Below are 19225 nucleotides of genomic sequence, written 5' to 3'. Positions count from 1 at the left end.
ATATCCTTCCAGCTGAGAAGCCCTAAACTTTATTTTATGACTCAATTGATGATCGTAAATCTTTAATTACAACAGAGATTGAAATTGGGACACTGTATAATGAAAAATATATTAATTTAGCTCGGTTCATTTTATTTTGCTTGTGTTAGTCTTGTTGGGTACAAAATTTAATTTTAAATTTAAATTTAATATTTTCTGTGCATGTAATCAGTAGGCTGTTGTATACTGTTTCGGTGTTTATAGTTGTGATAGGAGTCATGATTTGTTAATTTTAGTGAATCCGCATCCAGAGAACTACAGTATGAACATTTTGTGAGATCAGGGCTGTGAGTTATTTCTACGATGTGGAAAATATTTGTAATTTTCAGTTTTTTATTGTTTAATTTATTCACGGCGAATTACTTGGTTTTTCCAATGACTTATCTTTTCATCAAATATTCCCAGTTTCTCGCCGAATACCAGTAAATTGTTGGGCTATGATGTTGATATCCTTTACAGTTATTTTCTGATCTTAAAACTCAGTGCTTTATAGAATTGAGTATTTAAGTACTGGAGGCTTTTTAAACACCTTTTGTCCTTTAAGAAATGATAAATATGGTGAAATTTTCCTAAATTACTCATATGAATCCCCCCTTTAAGTGTGTTGACGTATTAGGGTGTGTTCGAGATTTTAACTGGGTGTCAAAGTTCAAATATTTTTGTTTAAAATAATTCATGACTTGGCATACTTAATTCACTATCATGTGTAGAACATTGATAAGAATATCCCAGAGATAGTGCTCATTATAGTTTCATGCTTGACTTATCTAAGAAATAAATGTTTAAACAAAACTGCAGTTTTTTGAAAATGTTTTACGTTGCATGGTTGAATGCCTTTTAATGGTAAACATTTTAGCAAAAGTTTTAACATATTTTCGACCTATTTTTAAACTTGAAATTTCAGTACAATGCGATTTCATTTTTTTTAGGGGAATTTGTATGAATAATAATGTAAATTTTCAAATAAATACATTTTAGCGTTAAAAATACGTAATAAAGTAAAAAGTTAGAATTATAACCGGGTATGTGTGCGTCAACATCTTAACGAAATAAAATTACCCAGCTTTGATCTAAAAACACATGCAAATTTAGTAATTTTATATTATGTAGAATAAAGTTTCCCAAAACTTATCAGCTACAGATTAGCGATTTTAAACCAAAAATAGACAACACAGTGCCCAGTTTTTGTACTTTACTTTCAATCAAAATTATGTGGTTTATTTTCGATTTTTGGATCAAGAAAACCATGATATATTTTGCTGAGCGTCATTTAGGATTGAATATGTTCTATTGTATATATGTACGATATTTTGAAATTTTTGGTGGTAAAATTTGAGTCATTGATAAATAGCTGCATTGCGAAATTAATGTATGACCCATGCTTGCAAAGAACTAATTTTAATTTGTTTATCACATACACTGGGAGTCACTTCAATATATTAGGTTTAATTTAGATATATTATACATACTGTTATTGGTGTCTAGTCACAATAGCATAATAAAATATCTCACGGCGACTAAATTTCTGAGTCACTCTGGGGCGGTTTCCTCAAAAGTCGTGTTATTTTTGATACTTCAACGTGAAAATGCTCAACCGTTCGCGTATGGCCCACACATAAACTGTGTTTATAATATCATTTATGCTTGGTTTAACTATGGATATGGAAAATTACATAATTAGTGTGAGATATATTCAAAGCTGTTTTGTAAAATTTGACATATTTTACCGGGATGTGGAATAATATTTATTCAAGATAATATAACCCGTTTCGATCTTATATACTTTATACGTACATACAGCGATTCCCTGATTTTAACACCAACGGACTGTGGCCTTTTCCGTATGTTTTTTTTTTCGAATTTTCAACTTTGATTGTGACATTGATATGTGCAGATAGCATATTTGTTCCGGACTGATAGTCTGATTCCTAAATTAATGGCCTGGTTCGTGTTGGAATATTTCGGAAGAGTGGGTGATTTTTGCGGTAAGACTCTATGCTCCCTGTCAAAGTGCTGTAAATTATCAAAAAAGGACATTTAGACGTATACAGACACGTGAAAAATAAAAAAAATGAAGTATGTAACAGGACCTTTCAGTCAAAATTTTTTCATGAATCCCTAAATGTTTTATACGAAACCTAGCCTAACACATATTTTGTTTCCCATTTACTTATAAATTATCAGATTTTAAATAATTCTTCACATTTACTACGTTTTATCGGACATATCTCTGGTATAGTCCGTGATAGATCGCGGTAGAAAAATTATCCTACAAAATAAAAGTTTTCAAGGATGCCAGGTTTTCGTAACGTATTTTAGTTGCAGGGTACTGTAATTGAACGTGTCTTTACAGTTAACAAAGTATGCAAATATATCTAATCGTTGAAAAAAAAAATCGCTGGAACAAGTAATATTTGTTCTTGTGGGTAGATAGCACGACCCATTTATCAGATAATCGAGATAGAATATGTAAATATGAAGCGATGAATGACTCCCAAATATTTGATCGACTGTCCAATGCATTCCTTTCAAGCCAATATAAATTGGAAATAAAATATACATTGATAAATTATCTTACGTAGATCAGCATGCCAAACGTAGCTTTGTGGGGAGAGAATTGAAAAACATTGTAGCATCGAATGGCGATTTCATATTACAATTTGCGTTGTCTGCAGCAGAATAGTGTAACGTTACGGTGATGTTGCCAGATTTGATCTCAATGCAATGTGAGCTTTATACCGATATCCTGTGGTTTCTCAAGTTTTACTTTGAGCTGTATTGGATTATTTTCGACGAGATGTGCACGATCTTCTGGATACGATAAATAAGTTTTCATAGTTTGTGGTAACGAATTGTGATTTGAACGCAAACCAGCATGATCCGAGTGTAACTAGGAAAGCGAATTTGAAAAAGATTTGATATTGTTTAGCCTATAGAATCAATAAATGATATGCGCCTGAAATGTTATACTAATTTTACATTTCACATGACGGTTTAGAGCAATATTACATTTTAATCGTCTGTGACTAATTTTTGATGGTGTGTTTATGACCATACCCCACTTCTTACTCATTTCAGGCTATATGATCGGTTCCTAACGAGGGTTAAATAGATTATTAAAGAAAAAGATTATTAAAGGAACGATTCAAGAACATAGATAAAATTTTAAAAAGGGTATCGCAATACAGCTCCTATGTGAAACTCTGTTTGTCGCTCTTCTCCGTGTTATTTACCTTTCGTTATGTTCTTTAACACGGGTATTTCGGGACAATTTGCAGTTCGTTTACAGTCGCGAACCTTCCAATTTACGAATTGAATAAGCATATTATTTTTTTCACCAGGGATCTATAAAATTACAGCCATCCGATCGTATAGAAATATCGGAAAAATTGGGAACGTACTTCTTGAATATACATGAATTAAAAGCAACTGACGCTGGCACATATAAGTGCGTAGCCATGAATAGATCAGGCAAATCTACAGTTAGCTTCGAGCTGAGGCTTGCAGGTAAAATAAAATATTTTCAACTTACATTCCATAACAAACATTGGACGCTGTGTGGAAATCACATATTCGTAAATTTATTATTTATCAAGCGTTAACAATCACCAAATCGATCAAGTAATTGGACAGTTTTTCATTAGAATTTTTTTTACACAATAGCGCTATAAATGTACGAACATCTCGGTTATGTGTTTGTGGTAAATCATGCTTAAATCATATCCAAAATTACATTTATGGGCCAACTTATATTTGAGTCAAGCCTGATTATATATTAGTTGTTAGAAATTTTAGCATAAACGAATATGTTATCATGATGTTCATTTCTGAATCATATTGTTTATTTTTGAATTACAGCCAGAGGACCAACGAAATCTGTCACCGATGCTGCACCAACGTTTTCTCAGCCTTTGACTGAGGTTGAAGTCAATGAAGGTGGAAGAGCTCGATTTGAATGTAAAATTGAGGGAAAACCAAAACCTACTGTCACGTGGGAAAAGGTAACATGATTATCCGATTATCTATTTGAATCGTTTTGCATACTGGTATCTTATGCGAAAACCCTTATGCGCGAAACACTAATCTCGCCATGGATTCTACATACAAAGCTTTCTCTTACCATTTTCTATTGTATTATAGATTCATGCTCTCAGACTTAATATCAATTCATAGTTACCTGAAGTATTATGCGTTAAATCAGCTGTTCGCTTATATTAGTCTCGCGCATAAATATACTCCTTCAAGTTCGAGAATATGAGCGCCGTCTAGCGGAAATATATGACTGCCGAACACCACAATGAAGTGCCTCACATTTTTGCAAGACTGTTTTCAAAACAGGGTCATTCGGAAGTAGAGGAGACGTAATTGTTGTTATTTGTATAAGTATGTATTATTTGATCGATACCTTGTTGGCTGTTACGACCAATGAATAGAAAAAATTGCGCAAATATTAAAAACCAAACGAATTGTCAAATATGGAATCGTTCGAAATTAACCTCATTATCACGCACCACAAAATTTTGAAATAGCTCTTTCAAACATTTTAGGAATTTCTGATTCGCCTAAACCTACTTATATGTCACTCTATGTTATCAATAATTGGCAGTCTATAATATTATAATATCTACCCTTTTCACGATCATTCATCGCTCTGTTGACGCACAATAATTGTAGCGCGGACGCTATCGAAAATGTTACGCTGGATTTTACACTAGTAGCTAAAGAAGTTTACGGTAGGAAAGACGTATCTGTTAGTGTTTCGCGGGTTTTGGAGTTTAGTATAATCTATTGAGGTATGGAAACTAGTATCAATCATTTATATTTCAAAAAATGATTAGAATTTGTAATCTTTGAATGAAAAATATTGACTGTTGTCTGAAAATATTATATATTCTGGTTGTCTAGTAAGAAATGAGACAGATTAACAAATTGATTCTCATTTTGCCTAATCAAATAACAACGGAGAATATACTGTATGGGTATGATTATATGTGACAATTTCCAGTGTAAGCATAGCTTTATTTTAACGAAAAATTTAATTCGCAGTTAATTATAGTCGGTTAAAATTAGTTTGTTTGAAGTGTTCATCATCTTCACTTTAAGCTCTATAAGTTAATTGATATGTAAGGAGATAAGAAATTTTTCGATGTACCATAATATTTTGATTTGATGTTTCAGGTCTCAATCAAAAATCTTGAAATACTAGGCCAAGGCATATTTCATGAACTTTTAATCGTATTAAATCGTTCTTAATTATCTAATTCTAGATAGACGAGTTTCTACAGAAAACCTGATTTAAAGGTTTTATTGCTTAAATCGTTCTCTTGACGTTATTTTCATTAACTGTTGATCTTTTTGACCCATTCAGCTTTAGGCTATCGTTAAATATATATCATTGTATCTGGTCAAAAGTTATTTCGATGGGCAACGTTGGCGGCCATATACAGTCTTCATAGCATTCAATTAGATTCAACTATTTTAGGGTTTAATTAAACGGGCAGTAAAATTGGTCTGAATACGCGATTTCTGAGCAGACCACGCATGCCAGAGGAAGTCAATATTAAAAACATCTGTATAAGTGGTCACATAGGAAAAAGTTGCTGGTTTGTCAACAAAAGCCCATTTTGAATTAATTTATTGGAGGAGTGTCACAGTTTATAAAAACCTTGAACGTAAATCTATGGTTTTGTATAAGCATTTTGTTTGCCTGTGTGCAGATATGCCTCCTCGATGATATTGAAATGCAGTGGTTACGCTTTAGAGGGCATATATTGTAATGAATCGGTTGAAAATTAGCCAACGGAAGCGTGAAACGAAGATGTGCCATAAAAAATGGTAATTTATTGGAAGAAAATGTGATGCAGTAAACAGAGATACTGTATAAGGAAAAGCGAAGAAAGGGCCAGATTGATAGACAAATTCGAAACACAGTAAGGATTGGACAAGGCATGAAGAAAAGACATCAAGCAACTAGAAACGGTTCAAAAAGTCATAGAGACATATTGAGCCCAATTTTGTTTAAAGCTGTACAATTACATGATTCAATGCAGAAGTATTCCATTCATACATGTGACTACTCCGTAGGACAATGAAATAAAAGATAACGGTTCCAAAGCATATTTTTGAAATTAAGGGAAGAATTGACGCACAGATGGACCGTTTTTATTTTGTGACGTTAATCAGGTTCAACAATCATCGGACATTTAGCCTTGAGGCATAACCGGTGTTAACAAATTTTCACACATCAAAGAACCTATGTTTTGAACATATTTGCCAACATTATTGATAACGAAAGGATTTCATACTCATGATTTCATACAAGCGTTTGATTGCTTGACGACTCATTCGGAAAATGCAATACCAGATGTAGTTACGGAGTGTTACCAATCTCCTTTAGCACTTGTCCATATCCGGGCCGATATATAAATTACGAGCGAATTTTCTATTTTTGTCTATATTATATTTACATGATGCGAAATGCCTAAAAATATCTATCTATCAAAAATATAAACAAATATACTCTTTTTGTTTATAAAAATTCATGAAACTATGAGGATGTGGCTTTGCTTCGTGTCAATGTGGTTTAAGTCAACTGTACCTTTTAAATAATAAATATATCACGGGGACATGTATGATTAAGCAAGATCAGCGACTACTAGGCCAAATTTTAAACATATAGTTCAATATGCGTGAAGTTGTCTGATATGATAAGAAACGACACATTTCCATACATGTTCATAACCTAACCCGGTGATATGATTTTATATTATTACTTATTTTCACCCGTGTTATGCAAATTTGATATAATCGCGACGTGTTGTCTCTGGGTTAACACGGAATTAAATTACATTAATGGGTAGTGTGTTTCCGTGTGAAAGTTATTCGAACTAGAATTTTTTTTGCGAATGTTGTAATTATCTGAGAAGGATACTTCAAACATTCCTTTTAGCGTAGTTTGCTTGCTAGACACTAGTTAGCCAGAATTAAGTGTCGAAATCCGGTTATATGCGCACAAAATTATCTTCAATGGGAGGGAACACGCGTCGCATTATCCTATTTACGTATATCGGCGATTTTGTGTCCCTATGAAAACAAATTCGCATCTCTTTGAATACGGCAACGCGGCTTTAAGTTATGCCAACTATTTTAAACCACGTTTGTCTGAAAGACAATAGCATAGTCGGTTATGAAAAGATATCTTTATTGAGAATAGTAATGTAGCATTGGTTTAGGTTTTTAGTTGCTTTTTGGGAGTTTAGGAAAGATTTGTATTTGCTAGTTTGAGAATAAAATTGAGAACATGCGAGGCCCATACTTGGGATATGGATAAACACATGATTCGGGTTTAACCTGCTCCAATGAAATATGATTTCTTCAAAATTTGTGGATTTTTGAGAAAGTGTGTTGTGCTCAATTTAGGAGTCCAAGTTAATGTTTGATGCATTTTAATGTATGCTCTGTTTTAACTGATTTAACGGTAACTACCCTGTAATTCTGACCGATTTTTTTGAAATTTTAGTCTATTCTGTGTTATAACTTGTTCGGTAACGAGGATCAAAATATGACCAAAATTTTCGGACCTATTCCCGGGTTGAGTTTATGAAGTGAGTTTGATTTCGACTTGCGGGCATTCAGTTACGAACAGAGCAGACAGTTACAACATTTGAACAGTATTCACGCTATTTATTTAACTCGCTTCACATTCTGTCATGAGAGAGGATCCAGAAACTTCAAGTCGAAAATTTTGTAATATCTTTCAGGTAGCCTACTTACAGCCTACTTACAAAATAGGCTCCCTTGCAATTGCGTTGCAACATTTTTTTAAAGCTTTTTCCTAGAAAAAAATAAAGTAATAGTCGGTGTCAGATATTTGTTGGTATCATTTTCGCAGATCAAAAAATCAAAAATCAAAAATCAACCAAAGATCAAAAATGTAAAAAAAAAATCAAAAAATCAATATGTAGATATGAAAAACAATTAGTTTCACAGAAATGTAATAAATTGGCTGGACTATTAGCGGAAGCTGAAAAATTTCAGCTTTTCGAAAATATAGAAGTCCTCATCTACCAGGTCCGCTTATGTAGATCCTTATTCGGAGCAAAATATCGCACCAAAAACGATAAAATATTATTCTATAAGACCTATCTCTGAATGATATTACCAGGTTTATCGCTGTTTTTGAGCTGACTATATTGTCATTAAAGTAAAGAATAAACAACGTTTTGACATGATCAGCAACTGTAAGAATGTGATATTATATATTGCCGTAATTTTAATGTTTTCCAAATTGACATGCTCATGTATAATTTAACGATATTAAATGACAATAATTTTGCATGTTTATGTTATTTTTTGTGCTCATCATTCTTGTGCATCCTGTGTGCATCATTCATACTGCCATTGTTATTCAATGTTTTATATGCATATGTAGAGTTAGGGTGCTGGGTATGGGGTTAGGGATAAGATAACTACAAATTCGGTATATATAGAAAATTGGAATTAAATGTCAGGTATTGAACTGGGTGCCGGTTGGCCTCTTGAGCCAATCTTTTGGACGCGATACATTCAAGAGGTAAGATATTGCTTTCCTGTATAACGGTATTTATATTTGTGGGAATCTGAAATTGTCATCCAAACTTATACTGTATCTCTATTAGATTTGGCCGCGTTTGCCATACACTGTTATCATAAGTTTCAGTAATTTCTGATTAAAATTTATCTACAGTCAGATTTCGGAATGTTAAGATATTCCCATTCAACAAATTGACTATAGTAGAATTATATTACACACCAAATTTAGGATACTGAATAGTCTAAATTCATTTCATTGTCAACTTAGGCAATTTTTATGATTTATTACATCCATAAAACCCCATTTAAAAACGGAAATAGGTCAACTTTGCAATTTATAGCATTTTACTGGAAACGTGACCTTATGTATTGTCAAGCTTGGCTCGGGCGTTTCAATGTTGCACTTTTGAGCTCCTCTTTTTGTAGTTTTGGGTACGTCAAACTGAAACGCAGTCGGGCATTATCTATATTTTCCACTTTAGTCTTAACAATCTATATCCCTTCTTATTGAGATGTTTCATTTTTCAAATGTGGTATAGTCATATCCATGTTGATGATGGAATTTCAAAATTTTCAGTCAGATTTCAGAGCTATATTTTCTCTTGTTTTTTTGGCAAAAAACATACTTTGTCATAAAAAGGATTCCAATTTTGGCGGTGAAAGTGACGCAAGCTTACAACGTCAATCTGTGAATGCAATCTCTCTATGGTCGGGTTGCCGAACTCCTTATATGGAGCGGCTCTATGCGGTTTATTCCGAACGTTTTTCTCTGAGCAAGAATTTTCGCCGTCGGCCCAAATTCACTGATGCGTAACGAAGACGACACTGGGAAATGGTTTAGTGTTGCCGTTTTTATTTTTAGTTCTCAGTTGTTTTGTCGTTGTTTAGGCTGTGCAGTATTGGAGAATAAGGTTACCTTCTCCGTTCTATGGTGCCGCCGGCATTGATTCTGCAGGCAAGGTAGGCAAACGGTATAAATTAGTTTTACCGACCTTAACTATTTATTTTTTGTTCGTTAGCTTGCTTGTCTGAGATATTTATAAAAAATAATGTTCGTATTAACGCTCGGCCGAGTGTAGCATACGCAATACTAAATGTAGCATTTAAATTAAGGAGGGTTATTTAATATGAAGCACGCGCGAAGAAATAAAAACATAAAATTGGGCAATAAATATTTATGACGCGGAAAGCGATAATAAAAAAAAATGAAAATCGATCAAACGTGAAGAGACATTAAAACAATGTTTTTGTATAATTCATACTTGACTGTGCTTGTGCAATGAAATGCAAGAAACTGTTGAAAAAATATAAAAATTTGTTTGCATTAGTGAGTAAATGAGTTTTTTGTCTAGCATAACGATTATATTTGTTATTCATAAAGGGCTGCAAAGTTGATTGAATTGTATGTTTTAATGATAAAGTAAAGAAGTGTTATGAGACGAAGTGACGACGGTAATAATGTGGCTTATCTTAACCGATCTATTACGGCTAGGGTTATTCGGCAAATAAGGGAGCCCATATTTAAATATTATATTAGCGAATATCATTATTGACGAAATACAAATATGTTCGAAATACGCGATGATTGAACTACGGAATTATCCATTTAAATGAACAGGGCAAATTTCAATCATAAAAGGGTTTAAATTATGAATACTATTATTAAAACACGTTTCGGTTCTACTCTGCTATTTCCCGTAAATAATTTTTTGTCTGTTTGTCTATTTACGTAGTCTGTTTACATTAGGCTAGGTTCGGATATTGCCTTATTTCTTATCTTAGCCGGAGATAAACAAAATTAAAGAAATAGATTAGAAAAATGCCGGTACGATACCCGATTAGTTCCCAGTTTTTAACAATGCGTTTTCATTCTTTCTAAAATTCCCTTGGTATTTTGGCCATCGTTTTATGAAAGTCGCTTTTTAGCGATAAAATAAAAATCTAGATCTCTAGTGGTGATATTGTCGATAACCTGTCGCTCAAAGCACTTAAATGGTTTCTAATTTGTATATTTACATTTTTCGACAACTTTGATGCTAACTTGAACTTTTGATCGACGTCCCGCTTCTGAAGATAAAGAGATTGGTGCGATGCAGCCAAGCGTATTTACTGCGGCGTGGTGTCTTTGTAATGTAAATGGCGAGGTGATAGTGGCTGTGAAGGCGATGATGATTGTATTAAAATTGATAGAAAAGAGTCCTATTTCTGAGTTTTGTTATTTTTCATCTGTTCCGAGAAATCGTGTCGAGAAATTAATATAATAATCGCTAAATGTGTTTCGAATCGTCAATATCCTAAATTTTTCTATCAAAACGCCAGTGGCCTTCCTGGGATTTCTGAAGGACAATATCTCTCTGTTTTCTGTTATTCATTTATTTGGAAGTTTTTTCAAAACAGTCCCACGTGAATAAAATCAGTGTTTCTTTTATTTTCATCATTTTAGGACGGAAAAGAGATCACAGCAAGTAGTCGTGTTCGTATTATGGAAATGTATGGAACTCATAGCCTAGTATTATCACGTACGGATCACGCAGATACAGGAACATATTCTATTCGGGCATCTAATCACGTCGGCAACGAGACTTGTTCTGCACAATTGCGAGTGAAAGGTGAGTACATGCAATTCTAGCTGTTAAGAAAGGAGCGAATAATATCTAAGATACATCTTTGGACCTTGGTTATATTCAACATGAGTTTTCCGATGAGTAGGTGCTAATTCTCATTCTTTGTTGCTTCCGCTGACATAATTTAGTCTACACATTATAAGTAGCAATTAACTCAAACAAGCTCAAAGTTAAACTAATTCTGCATTTTTTTCCGAGAAGGAACTATAATAAACACATCGGCGCACGGTCGAAACGAAAGGTAATTTTCTAAAATGAGTTCAAATACCAGAATAAACATACAATACATGACTTGTTTGGTTATTATTTGCAATCTTTTCTTGTCGAAATAGAGATCTCGGTTTCAATGTTTTATTTATTCAGTATTAAAGGTTTGTCCAATCTAATTGATCTTGGGCCGTCACATTAGCAGCTAAGCTCCCAATCTGCATGTTACTGATTGTACAAATCCATGTTTTTAACAATGCTTAAAAAACACAACATAAAACGCATAAAGCCATCTAACTAGTAATCTTTGAAACTTTGACCCCTTTTTGATTTTTTTTGCATCTATTCCAATGTTCCCACGTAATTTTGCTGTTCCATCCCAACTATAACGTAAATTTCCATTTCGTTCATTTGGCGAATTATCGCTACCCTAATTGTTATTATTTAAAACTGTATTAATATAATTAAACATACCCCAATTATAGCAAAAATTCATGACCTCATATGACCTTCCGATTATGACCTTGAAATCACCGTACAAAATACAATTTGACCTTGGCATAGATAAACTAGACATTTAATTTAACAAATAATACTTCTAATGCTACATTGCTGATTTTAGAACGTCTTCATTGTTAAGTGATTTCGGTCAATCCTAAAAAAAGCAGAAAAAAGACACGAATTTAACTGTATTCCAATTCGAATGTACAAACTAACTTATGTAATTATGAAATCAATTTCTAGAGCGTAATAACATACAAAAATAACTTAGCATAATGAAAATTTTTGATAGTACGCAAAACGATATTTTAACGACGATCAATCATTGACCAAATTACCCATGAATGTTTGTTGCCCAAAGTGACACAGGTGCATAATTAGACATAGAAAATTTCGATGTTAAAGGAGCTAAATTACACTTAATTAATATCTATTTTGTAACGACAAAATTCTCCCAAGTCTTTATTACATAGGTCAATCGGGGTCGCGCTAATTGCCGCTCTGTTTAATTACAGTACTTTTTTAGTTTCATATTATTATTTCGTATTTTATTATAATTCAATTGATTGGGCATTCTTTAAAATAAGCTGCATTGCAGTGTTTATTGGACACTAAGTGGACCTGTGGATCGTTTTCTAATTACTTTTTGTTGTTATCCTTGTTGCTGTTGTTGGAAAGTAATCGCTCTTCTCCGTCACCAATAGAACAATCAATTTCAAATTTTTATTACTTGAAGTTAGATGAAGGCATCACATTTATTTAGTTATTTTTTATTTTTCCTATGAAATCTATAGGACGCCATATTTCACCAAAAATATTGCCGTTTTTACCTAAATTGGAACACTATTTGTTCCGCATTGATCGACCGGCTATGTATTACTTGTCCGCGTATGTTTCCAGCAAATTCGATGCTTTCAGGCCTTACTGTACCTGTAGCGATCTTCGTGTCGATATGATTGGGCATTGCTTACTTGTTTTGGAGTTAGTAAGCCGACTATTAAACCATACCAGCTGTTTCTTTTATGAGACCAATAAAATATTTGATTCATTTGTAACTGCCATTATTGTGAAGCCACTTCTATGTGTTGGTAGAACGAAAATGAAACAAGTTACACTGGCGTATAATTATCGTTTTTAATGTTTGAGAACAGATTCCAACATGGTTTGTTTTGATATAAAATCATCAGATTTCTGCATTTCAAAATTGGAACAAATACCGTATTTTGCGAGAATATCTGAACAAAATCAATCTTGAATCTAATTTCTAAATATTCATAGTCAAGACATTTTTGAAATATTTGGTCCTAGCCAGATTCTGATTAGGCGACGACATAATAAAAATTACTCCGTAATGATCTGAATACCTTTCTGATGTAATAATTTTTTTTCTAGAATCTTCATACTCCAGCCGCTCTAGTACTCCAAGAGGTCGTCGATCTGGGCAGGACAGTTCTGAAGTAGCCACACCCACCTATTCTAGCTCCGGTAGTCCAGCAACGTCAGCCCTGAGTTCTCCATCCATGTCGCCCAAATTGGGGCGCGCCGCCAATTCGCGGCTAGTTTCAGGATCAGTATCGTCATGGACTACAGAGAAATCTCGTTCGAGCAGCGGAAGTGGGTCGTCACCAAGACGCAGAGCACCGGGATTTATCTTACGACCAAGACCCCAAAATGTCGAAGCTGGAGAAAAGTAAGTATTGTAGTAAACTAGTGACACTTTCTCGGCAAAAATGCGGACGCCGTCACATTTTTTTATAAGTTTTATATGACGTATTGCTCTTTCGCCATGAACAAGGCTTTGTACAAGAGATCACTCATACTGAAGGAGCTGCGATTTTTGGAAGTACCAGAATCGTTCCATTTCATCATTGCCAACCCAATCTAATACATCTTAGATGAGGTGTTGGGCCCAGTTGTCTGAAATCTTTACGTTTGGCCAGCGCTCCTTGAATTTGTATATTCAAATATTTTAAGCAAATCATTTGTATGGGATATGATGAATATTTACAGACGTAGGCAACCAATAGTAGTCTTTTTTATTTTGATTGGAATTAGGTACACTTATTTGAAAAATCCCACAAGCAATATTTTAAAATTTTAAAGGTTATTTTCCCGTTTTGTTGTGTTGTAATTCAATAAACTTTTTGAACAAACTCTCATTAAGCATTTTCACTCCAATTATATCAATTTTAGGCTCATTCTCAAATGCACCATACTTGGTCATCCTAAACCAACTATAATATGGGAACGCGACGGAACCAAATTTGAAGATATCAACGATGATCGGGTGATTATTCGTGAAGATGGAAACGACCATTACCTTGAAATTGAAGACTGTAATGCAGACGACGCTGGGAAATATTCTGTTCAGGCTAAAAATTCACTGGGCAGGCAAACAGCTACCGTGGATGTTCATGTTCTTGGAGCGGGAAGCAAAGGTACTTTTGTGTTTGCAATTGTTTACTGCCAATCGTTTGCTCTATGATTGATCCGTCTCACTGTGACAAATATGAAAAATTCTGTCTAGCATAGCCGTGTAAAAATGAGCTGGCGAAATATCTGGCTGATGTAGTTTGTCCGAGCTCTTAGTATTCGTCTCGGTCGATATGAAGCATACCTCCGGGCGCATGTTCACTAAACGACGTAAATATTTCTGTTTGGCGTGGCACAACTATTTTTGCATATGTTATTGCATGACGTAATTTTAGAACGACGTAGTCAGGTGGGGGTTAGGAATAACATATGCAAAACGGTTGTGTCACGCCAGCTAGAAGTGGACTACTTACGTAGTGTTGTGAACATGGCCCGACTTCAGTTGGTGTGTGTATTGCTTTCCTTCTAAATAAGCTGGTACAGGCTTCCTCAAACTGGGTCCTCGGCCCATCTAGTTGGCCACGGAGCGGTTCTCTGTAGGCCATGACCAAATAGGTTTCATTAAGTATCATTTGCGAAGAGTATATCAATTTGAGATAAATTATCTGCAATTTTTTTTTGAATGTAATGCATTATTAGTCGCGTTGAAAACAAAACTATATATTTTTATAGAAGTATATATTTTTACGGTTCTATTAACCATATCATTTTCTTTTTGTACTAATATACAGGTTACGAAAAGCCAAGTCGTACCGTTGTCCATAGCAATGAAATTACAGATAAGCTCAATAACAACACTACTCGCGGCAACAAGTCACAACACCTTGAAATTACCATAAGTAAGTATCATGGATAGAAAAAGAAATTTTACACCCAAAGTTAACCCAAGCATGGATCGTTGTGCGATGTTGCTGTTATTGATCTGTTTGGGATTGTTGTAAAAATTGCTCCTCCTCGCAATAATAGTTCAATAAATTTCATATTTTTAATATCTGATTTCGCTATTACTATTATTTTTTTTTTAAGTCAAGTATTCCTGACATTGCGTTAGTCATTAATCTGCGTGTACCATATCTTCGAGCATTGCTTTCTTGTTATTTAATACCGAATTTTGATTTTTGAACAGCTATCCTTCCACATACTCCCTAATTTGGGCTCTCCAGAAGTCGTAATGGAACTAAAATATAAAAAAAAAATAGGAATAAAATTATGGCCCAATTCTAACCTGGTACACATACTACGGGAGTACCTTAATTTGTATCTTTTCTATATTATAGATTCGACAAATAGAAATTTAGCTTCATCACGCATATCCACATCTTCGTCACGCTCGATTTCATCCAACGAAGATACTATGACGTCACCATACAGATCAAGAAGATCGAATCAAGTTGCACCAACCTTTACAAGAAGGCTTTCAAGCACTCAAGTTTTAGAAGGTTTGCCGTATAAATAAAAAAGTTACTATAAATTCTGTTAAAGCTTAAAAGAAGTTCAACGATAGTGGAATTTCCACTGTTCGAATACTTTATCAATTCGTCACGTCTGCCTTGATAAAATGGTAAACAATGATTAGTAATCAACGTTCACCGTAATTAAAATTTTTACCGTACGATGTGATTTGAGGATCGATTAGGAGTAGAGATGTTTATGTAGTCGCAATTGCTATTCAAACCGTCTCCTTAGGAGACAGTAAGTGCAAGGGATAATGTTAATGATAATTCGGGTATCACAGAAGATGATATTCGGCATCAGACCAGCAACTCCTAAATCCTTGTACATTCCTCAATCAACAAAGAAAAATTTCTTTTTTCCAGGCGAAGACTTGGAATTGAAATGCGAAATAACCGGCACTCCTACACCCGAATTGACTTGGACAAAAGATGGCGTTCCTATTTCGAACCGTGAGGCGAATACGAATATAAACGTTCGAAATGGAGTCGCTACTCTGAGGGTATCTGGAGTGAAGTCCTCACATGCTGGAGAGTATCTTTGTTTAGCGAAAAACGATGCTGGTGACTCGAAATGTAGCAGCAGAGTGACAGTAAAAAGTAAGCTATAGACATAAAATGGATTTTGCATCTTGGCCGAATATGTATGAAATAGCATAGATTAGCATAATAAACGTATGGGTGTAGTATAATACAAGACGAATACGGGTGCGCAAAATGATAAGAAGTTATCCGGTAATATGCCCTGACATAACGGTGGCCAATTGTATCGGGATCACCAATTATTTAGTTCCATGATTTCTTATTATAGCTAAGCAAAAACAAAGCAAGCCAAAGTTCACAAAACCACCAAAAGATGTTCGAATTGCCGAGGGAGAAACTTTGACCCTGGAAGCGGAAGTGAGCGGAATGCCCTCTCCGGAAGTACTCTGGTCACTAGATGGAGAAGAAATTTCGGACGGCGATTGCTTTTATCGTAACAACATCGCAAAGTAGGTGTTAATTTATAACAAACACATGTAGATATATCATGTTGTCATCAATCGGCAATTCCTATAGACAATATTCGAGAAATTATATTTTTAATTAAATAATTCAAGATATGAAATATTTTATGTAAATAAACATGATTTAATAGCATATAATATTAGTTGGCGTGAAGCTATGTGTGTTAATAGGAAATGATTCAGGTTTTCAAGCTTTTCGAACCAAACTATGCCCATTTTCGACCGATTCTGTCATCTTGAATTCTATCTCGCTATTAATTATAATTACTTCAATTTACTTCAGGAAAATTGAGTATTTGAAAAGCGTAAATCAATATTTCGCAGCTAAAACGGCGAATAAAATAATTTTGTTTTTTATCAAAAATCCTAAAATGGGTATTTTTTCGAAAGTATTTGTTTTGTTTAATTGAATTTTTTTGGACATCCCTATTCCCAACCTCAGCTATTTCTTTTTTTTGATATGTGAAGTCTTGCTAGGGACGATAGTATGGGCTTCCCATAAAAATGAATTTGTTATTTTTAGACTTGTATTGCGCAACGTATCAATGGCAAGTAGCGGTCAATATATGTGTACTGCAATAAATGATGCAGGTGAGGATTCAGTGGCTTGCAGAGTTCGGATAAAACGTAAGTAAAAATTTTTGAAAACAAAATTATTGATCCTTGAAGGCTTGAAATTATAGATGTTTTCCACCTGGAAATTTAACTGGTAGACATAAGTTTTTACAATTACACGAAGAGCGAACAATTATGAAACAAGAAACATGAAAAGTTCGATGAATTGTCATTGAAATTTCTATATTTATAACTTGTTTTTTTATTATCTATTCAACAGAAAAGAGATTAGACGTACCTCCTGAATTCACTGGACCTTTGTCTGATATCAAGACAAAGGAAGGAGAGGATATTTGTTTAAAATGTATGCTGACCGGAACACCCGAGCCCAGGGTGCAATGGTGCCTAAATGAAGAGGTAAATGAAATTGAAAATTAATTATTTTTCCTTGATTTCTTTTGGTAGCAGAAAGTTAGCTAAAAAAGTCTATACAGTCTCGACTAGAATATAAATAAGAAATTTCTTATTCAACCATTTCCTTTTTTCCAAATGAGTGTTGCTCTGTCTTGGGACTGATAATATTGCAGTTTTTTGTAAACTCGATGATGATGATGTATTTATACATCATCGATTTTTATACATTCTTTTCTAACAAAACTAGGTTTTGGAACCGGGAGACGGATTGGAAATGACCCTAAAAGGCGGGGCAGCCATACTTACTCTTGAACAAGTTACTCCCGAAGACTCAGGATGTTATAGCTGTATTGCCACAAACAATGAAGGCCGAGCACAGACTAGCTGTCAAGTTGTAGTTTCAGGTAATTCAAATTTTGTTTATTTTTTGCAAAACAATATCTTCCAGTAATCATGACTGTTGAAATATTTATGGTTCATTTTAGTTGTCTAAGAATTCATCAAATTTTGTGATATTTTTTTTTCATTTTTCATAAAGCATGGTGCTTATATAGAAGATGGTTGTCAATACTTTTAAAATACCAATTATTCAAAGTCTGCGTTGCATGATACACTAAAAGTGTCAAGCAATGCTTCGCTATACTTTCAAATTTCATTTCAATACCAAATACAATGTTCAATATTCTACTATAACCAATATATGTTTATATATACAGAACTACCTGAAAAAGCGCCTCCAATTATTGAAAGAGCGCCTGAGTTCGTTTCAAAATTCGAAGAGTACACGAGAGCAATGGAAGGAGATACGGTGACGTTTGAATGCCAGGTCAGAGGGTCACCGGAACCGGAAATAACGTGGAAAATTGATAGAAAACTTGTTAAAGGAGCACAACAATCATTTGAGGTAAACAAGCAATTACGTTTTGTGTTACTGCGAAAGGTCTAAATTAAGCTAGTAACGAAACATTGAGACTATTTTGCAAACATTTCTTTCACGAACTGTTTTCTCTTCAGAACGGACGAGCAATATTGACAATAAATTCTGTTACTCCCGATCACGGAGGCAACGTTGTATGCACCGCTAAAAACGCTGCCGGCCAATCTAGTAATGAAGGACGGTTGTATATTAGAGGTGAGAACTCGTTGCGAAAATTTGCCAATCTTTTGATATGTTTTAACAGACAACTGAGCAATATACCGGACTTTGCGTAGCCATAGGGTCGGAAAAGCAATTCAATCTACGCAAAATTGTTATGTATGAAGTGATGTTAGAATACAATTGATATGGAGGCTAAATAGTGCTCCTGATCGGGCATAGCTTACCCTCTTTCTGGCCTTGGCTAATTTCGTATAATTGTCTTACCAACTCGAATTTAAATTCCAATTTATCTCATATTTATTTATTAAAAGCTACAGTCCTATTAGGTTTGTAAGTTTATTTTGTATTCAAGTAACCTTTGCGTCTGACCAAAAACATCTCTTA

The 19225-nt window shown here is 34.2% G+C and overlaps 1 protein-coding gene across 4 annotated transcripts in view; it reads left to right on the top strand.

The window, feature by feature from the left end:
* The window catches only part of LOC120341953 (uncharacterized), a 130938-nt gene that overhangs the window by 29518 nt on the left and 82195 nt on the right, over positions 1-19225 (top strand). For 2 of the 4 annotated variants that reach the window (XM_078111550.1, XM_078111556.1), the window contains 14 exons: positions 3381-3546; positions 3898-4040; positions 11054-11219; positions 13335-13632; positions 14136-14380; positions 15047-15154; positions 15593-15754; positions 16133-16366; positions 16578-16758; positions 17297-17400; positions 17609-17745; positions 17990-18146; positions 18459-18646; positions 18757-18874. In XM_078111550.1, coding sequence (XP_077967676.1) covers positions 3381-3546; positions 3898-4040; positions 11054-11219; positions 13335-13632; positions 14136-14380; positions 15047-15154; positions 15593-15754; positions 16133-16366; positions 16578-16758; positions 17297-17400; positions 17609-17745; positions 17990-18146; positions 18459-18646; positions 18757-18874 — 2407 coding nt within the window. Of the gene's footprint in view, positions 1-3380; positions 3547-3897; positions 4041-8460; positions 8612-9416; positions 9571-11053; positions 11220-13334; positions 13633-14135; positions 14381-15046; positions 15155-15592; positions 15755-16132; positions 16367-16577; positions 16759-17296; positions 17401-17608; positions 17746-17989; positions 18147-18458; positions 18647-18756; positions 18875-19225 lie in introns of those variants that run through there. The other 2 variants (XM_078111561.1, XM_078111565.1) reach the window with 2 other exon arrangements.

Source organism: Styela clava, chromosome 1, assembly GCF_964204865.1.
Source record: "Styela clava chromosome 1, kaStyClav1.hap1.2, whole genome shotgun sequence".
Classification (NCBI taxonomy): Eukaryota; Metazoa; Chordata; class Ascidiacea; order Stolidobranchia; family Styelidae; genus Styela; species Styela clava.
The sequence above is the reverse complement of the archived record's forward strand: the minus strand, read 5'-3'. Positions and strand labels throughout refer to the sequence as shown.